Source organism: Orycteropus afer, unplaced genomic scaffold (assembly GCF_000298275.1).
Source record: "Orycteropus afer afer isolate SDZICR_OR568_19922 unplaced genomic scaffold, OryAfe1.0 scaffold00103, whole genome shotgun sequence".
NCBI lineage: Eukaryota > Metazoa > Chordata > Mammalia > Tubulidentata > Orycteropodidae > Orycteropus > Orycteropus afer.
Genome location: NW_006921690.1, coordinates 9204631 through 9213144, shown reverse-complemented (window position 1 = coordinate 9213144; position 8514 = coordinate 9204631). Strand labels below are relative to the sequence as shown.

The window sequence follows — 8514 nt, the reverse complement described above, 5'->3', positions numbered from 1 at the left end:
TGAATTTCTACGGAATTGGTATATTTACTATAGCCAGGCTTCCTATGTTAATTTCTAGAATGAAAGCAACTTTTTTCTCCTTTACTTTGATAATTTTCTCCATGAAAGTGTTTTTATATCTTTTGTAAAATTTATTCCAATGTATCTGATAGTTTTTGGTTTCCAACTGTCCTATTGAATTATCTTACTACTTCTAATAGTTTGTATGTTAAACCATGTAGATAGCCATATATATCATCTTCCAGTAATACTTTTTATTTCTTCCTTTTGAATCCTTATGCCTATTTAAAAAACAAGTCAAACTAGTTCGCATCAAGTTGATTCCAACTCACGGTGACCACATGTGTGTCAGAGTAAAACTGTGCTCCATAGGGTTTTCAGTGGCTGATTTTTTGAAAGTAGATCTCTATGCCTGTCTTCTGAGGCTCTCTGGGTAGACTCAAACCTCTGACCTTTTGGTTAACATCCAAATGGATTAACTGCACCATCCAGGGATTCCTATGTCTATTAATGTAGTGTTAAATAGAAGCCATAATAGCAAGTATTTCTATATAGTTCCGACTTTGTAGGAAATGTTATGATAAAATATAACTGTGTATATATATATATATAAAGTATTACTGTGGACTTTAGGTTAATACTTTTCTTCTCTTGCTAAATGTTTTCTTCCTTTGAATAAGTGTTGAATTTTATTTAATGCCTTTTCAGTTTCGTAGGTAAAAAGTTTGCAGCACAAATCTGACTCTCTTTCGTGTTTTCTCTAGGGTAACCTACTAGAGAGAAATCTCAAGGCAAAATAAAACAGGAAATTTGCTAGAATCAAGAATGATGGATCCCTGTTCTGTTGGAGTCCAGCTTCGTACCACAAATGAGTGCCATAAAACATACTATACTCGTCATACAGGCTTCAAGACTTTGCAAGAATTGTCATCAAATGATATGCTTTTGCTTCAACTTAGAACTGGAATGACACTTTCTGGGAACAATACGATCTGTTTCCATCATGCAAAAATTTACATTGACAGATTTGAAGATTTGCAGAAGTCATGTTGTGACCCATTTAACATTCACAAAAAACTAGCCAAAAAAAATTTGCATGTAATTGACTTAGATGATGCCACTTTCCTGAGTGCAAAATTTGGAAGACAGCTTGTACCTGGTTGGAAGCTTTGTCCAAAATGTACGCAGATAATCAATGGAAGCGTGGATATCGATTCTGAAGACCGCCAGAGGAGAAAACCTGATTCGGATGTATGTATATGAGTCATTTGTTTCTGCCATATGATTTCTGCAACTTGGATTTTGTGATTATAAGAAAATTGTATTTACATTATTACATTTATTAACATACAGTAAATATAAAGTTAAGAAGGTAAAAGAAATTTAAATGGTGTTTCTAAATATTTCTATACAGGAGCTCTGGTAGCATAGTGCCTAAGGCACTTGACTGTAACCAGAAGGCTGGCAGTTCAAACCCATTAGCCACTCCTTGGAAGGAAGGTTGGGCAATCTACTTCTGTAGTGATACCACCTCAGAATCCCAAGGAGGGGTCGCTATGAGTCGGGTCCAACTTTCAGCAAATAACAACAACAACATGGTTAATAATGAGTAATTTAAAAAAAGCATTAGAAAGAAATAACATACTATGTCCAAGACTCTAAGCATCTCCTAGTACTCAAATGTTATTAATTGCCATAGGTTCCCACTCATGGCAACTCTGTTACAAAGTAGACCTCCATAGAGTCTTGTTGGCTATGATCTCAATGGTAGCAGATCACCAGACCTTTTCATCCATGGTACAGCTCTTTGGACTAGAACCACTAACCTTCAGGTTAGCAGTTGAGTACAAACATTTGTGCTACCTTGGGACCCCTGCATATTCTGGCAAAGCCAGGACTTAACTAGCTTAGTTTCTTTTCTATTACCAAGTAACTCAATGAGACATGTCAATTATATACCAAGAGTCTGTATAACATAACAGAATGAATTCTCCACTTTTATAAAGGATTTGAAAATTACTGCTTTAAAAGGAGCATCAGAGAGATTACTTCTAATCATTGTTTCTTGTTTCATCCTTTCTTTCTCCTTTGGTACTATGCCATTCTTATGTAGGGTTCTTAAATCCTGCCATGTTTCCTTCATTTCTACCTTAGAATTCATATTTGGTAGGGTAAAGGCTAATTTTAGGCCTTTTTTGTGGTCAAAAAGCATACATTTTTACAAAATATAAATATTTTATCACTGTCTTCTATGTTCTCATGGAATGATGGATTTTATCACTGTCTTCCATGTTCTCATAGAAGACAGTGATAAAATATTTATGTAGTATAATCTTCCACTGAAAAGCTTACCATTCACTTGCCTACAAGGAACCCTGATAGGACAATGGTTAACACTTGACTGCTAACCAAAAGGTCAATGGTTCAAACCCACGAGCTACTCCAGGGGAAGAAAAGATGTGGTGATCTGCATCCATAAATTCTATGGGGCAGTTCTTCTCTGGCCTGTAGGGTTGCTATGAGTCAAAATTGACTCACCACATAACAACAGCAGCAACAGTGCAGATTTAACCATATGAAACAACTTAAGATTTCATAAAATCATATTTGTTATATACAATGAGGACAGGTATATCAAATGAGCACTTCTCAAAACTTCTTAAAATAACCATATTATTTCTGCAACATAGGATTTAGTTTGACAATAGGGAAACCATATTTCTTGCTGTTGGAATATTTTTCTTAATTTTCTTCTAAATTATTATAGATAAAAACCTAATGAAAAGATCATTAAATTTTTAAATTATTTGTGGCATTTTCCCTTTTTTCCTTCCCTTAGAGGCACATCTCCAGGACCCAATGTTATCTGCAATTTACACTAGGTACTTGCTATTACTGTGAGTTTAGATGTCTTTATCTTACCTATTCATTGCTTTATGGAATGTATCACATAAACCTTATTCCCCCCCCCACCAACAAACTTAATCCCTGATGCACCAGAATTTTGTTTCACCAAAGCATTTTTAAAAGATTATATTTCTGCTTCAGAACTATAAAACAATTTCTCTGCTCTTAAAAATACATAAAAGATAAGAGCTTTTTGTTAAAGACTCAAGATCATTATTAGGTACCTCACTTAAGTGCCATTGGGTTATATATCAATTTTTCTGCCTTCACTCCCGTGTTGGCAGCACCTATTGCAGTGGTCACCGTGCCTGTCTTGTGCTGTAATATCCTAAAGGCTAAGATCAGATAATGAAAATGTTATAAATAAATTAACTAATAAACATCAATGTGGTCCATAGACTTTAAAGTTTATTGCACTTGGGTTCTTAAACCTATTATCCTTTCTTACGATTCCAGGTTATGGATTGATCAGGATTAATAATAAGTGAAATACTTATTTATGTTCTGATGTCAAGATGTAAGTTTTTAACTCGTTTGCCTTTATTCAGGGAAGAACTGCTAAAGCTTTGAGGTCGTTACAATTTACAAACCCAGGAAAGCAGACAGAATTTGCTCCAGAAACTGGAAAAAGAGAAAAAAGAAGGCTTACAAAGAATGCGTCAGCTGGTTCAGACAGGTAGGATATGTGTTACTTAAGATAGATGTTGGCTTGCTGCTTCACATCTTTATTATTCCCTCTTTTTTTCTCTGAAGTGTTGAATTTTGGTTGTAAATATTTTAAATTGAATGGTATAGTATTAATAAGAACCTCTGAGAGCCTTGCTTTTTATCATATAAAATCAAGACCTCCTTTCAGTTCTAAAAAGTTGTTTCTATGAAGGTAGCAATGAAGCAAACAAGAAACTACTTATGGTGTGAAAATTAAAACATTGAAATTCTTAGAATTAAAATAATCTACTTTTTAAAAAAGCATTATAATATGTAATTGATACATATCTATGAGTGAAAGCTACAGAGTACTTTTTATGAAAATGGAATATTACTTTTTTTTACATGTCTGAAGTAGAAGTATGGTATGGTACAATTAATAGAATGAAGGGAAGAATTGAATTTTTAGAATATGACTTTTTAAATTGAGCACTTCTAAAATATAGATTGAAAAATAAATGTTAATATAATCATTCTGAATTATTTTAAAATACAGTTTTAAGAAATTTTTTGACATATGCCATTAATTCCATCTGTTAAAATTTTCCACTAAGTTATATAAATATTTTTAGACCAGATTTACTAGAGCCCATTAAAGAACAACAGATTAATTGCAGTATAAAAACTTAACACTGTAGCATAATGTAGTACAAATAAAACTTTGTTCACAAAGCACTAAGGAGATTGGTAGCCAATGAAATATACCACTATTTACTAACTGTATCTTTTTTAAAAAAGCTAAAGGGAAATAATTTTAACAGAGATACACTTGATTTTAGAAAAAGTTCTTTTCCATTCCTTTGTTGAGTTGATTTTTAAATGGACTTCAAAGCTTTGAAGTCTCAACACTTTAGGATTGGGTCTCATCTTCTCACAGGCTAAATGTATAGTAGCCTTGGGCCCAGTTAGTTGTGGACTACTCCAGCAGGTCCTCACCTCTAAGTCAAAATATTTTATCTCCTTAAAATTTTTTCGGTATCTTATTTTCAGTTACATAATCAAAAATATTATATTTAGGAGATGTAATTCATTGTTTTATTTTACAGACAAGTGATACCAGCAAAGAGTAAGGTCTATGATAGCCAGGGTCTCCTGATTTTCAGTGGGATGGACCTCTGCGACTGCCTTGATGAAGATTGCTTAGGATGTTTCTATGCTTGTCCTGCCTGTGGTTCTACCAAATGTGGAGCAGAATGCCGCTGTGATCGCAAGTGGCTGTATGAACAAATTGAAATAGAAGGAGGAGAAATAATTCATAATAAGCATGCAGGATAATTTGTGATATTAAACTATTAGGTCTTTAAAAGTCCTTTCTCTATTTTAAAATTCTCTAATTCTAAGGCTATACCAACATTTTAAACTTGATTGCCAACAGATTTGAAAAATACCTCAAAGTGCACAAAGTTGCACTTGGAGTGCTTTCAGATACATTATTTGATTTAAATTTAAATGGGCAATCAGCTTTAAGCCTGTCTGGGTCAATGTAAGCAAGTAGAATGTAGAGTACAGGCAGTCCTTGATTTGCATGGTTTCAGTATGCACAAATTTTAGTTACCACACTTTAGTTAAATAATGCCAGTATCCTGATACCACTTTTCAAATTTCACTTACCAAGGTATATTAACTGTGTGTAATTGCATAAAGTACAAACTTACCTACTAACTCTTCAGTCCCCAAATCAGTAACAGAAGCACATCATGAGCAGTGACCAGTCACATCACTTCCAAAATCTATTGATGATTGATCACTGCTTATCCATTTTTCACTCAACAAAGTATGTAGTTGTGCTGTCTTCTCATTGGCATGACATTTTGCAAAAATGGGTAATTGAAAAAAGATTATTGGCTCACAAAGATGAATGTGCAGCACGGAAGTAAAAGGTGAACACTGGAAGTGAAATTTGAATCAAACGTAGAATAACAGAAGAAATATCTGATCATAGAAATGTTGACACTCCTGCTGTTTTAGAGATTCTAGAACATGCAGCCAGATACCTGGAGCCAGATGTCTACATATGCAGACAGAGGAACTTAGTGAAGACAAATGTATCAACATAAATTAGGGGAATGGTTGTGATGAAAAGGATGAATGTGCTGTAGAAGAAGTGATGTTGGGGAAAAAAAAAATTAAAGGAACTCTTGGAGATAATTCACAACATTGAAAATACAAAGAATAAAGTGTTGGAAGCTGACCCCAAACTTTAAAGGAGTATTAAAATCCTCCAAGGTATACAAAAAAATGCTCATTTAGTATCGTAAGTTATTTGACAAAAAGTAAGCAAGCATGTTCACACTTCTTGATTAGTTTCTTATGTTGAAATACAACACCTTAATTCTCAGTGTTTCTAATGTTAGAAATTACAGTGTACTAAATATTTTACTGTTTTTTCCATTATGCATTTATAACCAAACAGTAAGAATTTTTCATTTAAAATGTATAAAAGTCATAGAATAATATAATTTATTATTATTAAGATTGTTTTCCATGGCCATTTTTGTTGTCCCACATTACTGTGCAAAAGCAAGGACTGCCTGTGTTTGAGAACAGTGCCTGAAAAATTGACTTTGATACAGCTGAGTAGTTGAGAGTTAAACTATTTTGGAAATAATCTGTATATCTAAGTGCTAATGGATATAATTTTTTTTCTCCCATTTTTCAAATAAAAATAAATGTGTTAATATAAATATTTCATTGTTTAAGCTATGCATTTTTGGTGAAGTTTTTGTGGGGGACAAAAAAAATCTTAAGTATAAAGCACATGTATATATACGGTCCATAAGAAAATAAACATACCTGTGGTATTAAAGTTTTAGGAGAGGAGAGGGCAATTAGGATAAAATAGTCTAAAAAGCTTCCGTAAGAAAGTGACAATGAAAAAAAAGCTGGAGAAACACTGGTTAAGACACAGGGTATAAATAAATGTTTTAGAAATTGAACTCTGATGTTGGATTTCAATGTGTGGTGTTTGGAGGATGTGGATGATACTGGTATCGTCTCTGCCATTTTTCTAAGCTGGCTACCTGTCATTCTTTCAAAAACTTCTATCACCTTGGTCATTACCATTAAATTAGGTTTTTGTTTAGTATCCTTTCCCTAAATATAGTACTTCAATCTAATCAAATAAGCTTTGAGCAATTTGAAATATTTTGTAGCAGTTGAAACATTAAACCTATATAGCCAGTTGAACTGACCATTAGAGGTTTAGTTTCATTCCTTTACTTTTGCTATCCCTTTAAAATGACTGGTTTTACTTTGATGAAATACTATTTTAAACCATGGCATTAAATGTCATTTTTAAGTTGTAATTGTCCACTGACCTGATTATAAGAAGTATAATTTATCAGTTCCTTAGTCCAGCTGTCTCGGCTAAGCACTGGTCAAAGAACAGTTCCACATACTTAACTGCTAGACTTTCTCTATTTTTCTGAATTAAATACTTTGTTACAGAAAATACAAATAGAGTCCAGTTTTACGTGAATTTCCAGAATCATTCCACTGAAAAAACCAAACTAATAGTCGTGGAGTCAGTTCTAGCTCACAGCAACCTGTGTGTTTCAGTGTAGAACTGTATATCATTGGTTTTCGATGGCTGTGATCTTTCTCAAGTAGATAGGCCTTCCTTCTGAGGCACCTCTGAGTGCATTTGGACCACTGACCTTGAGGTTAGTAGCAGAGTGCTTACCTGTTGGCACCACCCAGGCATGCTAGGATCATTACCCATATTCATACCCATTGCCATGGAGTCAGTTCCAACTCTTAATAACCCTGTACAACTGCCCTATGAGAGTTTCCAAGGCTGTGTGTGATCTTTATGAGAGCAGACTACCACGTCTTTCTCTAGTGAAGCAGCTAGTGAGTTAGAACCATTGGTCTTTTGACTGGCAGCCAAGCACTTAACAGCTGTGCCACCAGGGCTCCCTGCAGTGTAGTAAATTACCTGGTATGGCTTTTCTAGCCATAAGTCTTTGTAAACTCTGTGGTGGAATTTGCTGTGAGCAACTGAGGAGCTCCTGATTGTAAAAGTTATCCACCTGGGGTATTTCTGTTGGGTGTGGCACAAAGCAATGTTCTGGGAAGTTCGATCTCTCTCAGGTGCTTAGAATTCTGATGTTATGATTAGCTAGTTTGGCTACTCTGCCAGGCTCATAAGGAGGCCTCCTAGAGGCAGAAGTCTCTCTGACTGCTGGCTGAAAAGAATGTGCTGCTGAGAGAAACGTGCTCCTGAGAGACACGCACTCCTGAGAAATGGGCTGCTGGGAAAGAGACTCAAGAGACATGCATTGCTGAGAGGGACACGCACTGCTGGGAGAGAGACTGTTGGCTGAGAGACAGCGGGCTGAGAGAGACTGTTTTTCCTGAACTTGAATTGTAGCCTGGTGCTTCCCTAATAAACCCCGTAATCTGTGAGTTCTGTGTGGCTACTGCAGTGAATTATTGAACCCAGCAGAAAGGTGGTGAGTGCTGCGGGAGGAACGGTTGGTGTCAGGGTTGGTGAAAGGGCTGGAGGGAGGCAGCATGTCTGGTCTTGCAGGAATAGGCCTTGGGCTACTGATGGTGATTCTCTTTCTCTTGTGCGGTTACAGGAGGTCAGACAATGTGGCCGCCTTGCCCCTTTAGCACTCCCCCAGGATCATAAAAACAACCCACTGCCATAGAGTTGATTCTGATTCAGTGATCCTGTAGGATACTAGAAATGCCCCCTAGGGTTTCCAAGGCCTGCAAATCTTTGCAGAAACAGACTACTTCATTGTCTCCTGCAGAGCAGCTAGTGGGTTCAAACTGCCGACCTTTTTGGTTAGCAGCCTAATGTGTTAACCACTGCACACCAGAGCTCTGGTGGCCTAATGCCCAAGGCATTTGACTGCTAACCAGAAGCTGACTGTTCAAACCCACCAGCCA

At 35.8% G+C, this 8514-nt stretch overlaps 1 protein-coding gene across 1 annotated transcript; it reads left to right on the top strand.

The window, feature by feature from the left end:
• The first annotated feature begins 825 nt into the window (after positions 1–825).
• On the top strand, positions 826–4890 carry LOC103199077 (ADP ribosylation factor like GTPase 14 effector protein). Its single transcript, XM_007943300.2, has 3 exons — positions 826–1251; positions 3456–3583; positions 4662–4890. Exons 1-3 carry the CDS (start codon positions 826–828, stop codon positions 4888–4890), a joined length of 783 nt encoding a protein of 260 aa, XP_007941491.1.
• Positions 4891–8514: the final 3624 nt, after the last annotated feature.

Excerpts from the sequence above, each read along its gene's own strand:
- LOC103199077 (XM_007943300.2), top strand. The coding sequence starts at position 826 with ATGATGGATCCCTGTTCTGTTGGAGTCCAGCTTCGTACCACAAATGAG. Across the intron at positions 1,252-3,455 it reads GGAGAAAACCTGATTCGGAT|GGAAGAACTGCTAAAGCTTT; the intron begins GTATGTATATGA and ends GCCTTTATTCAG. Across the intron at positions 3,584-4,661 it reads GCGTCAGCTGGTTCAGACAG|ACAAGTGATACCAGCAAAGA; the intron begins GTAGGATATGTG and ends TTTATTTTACAG.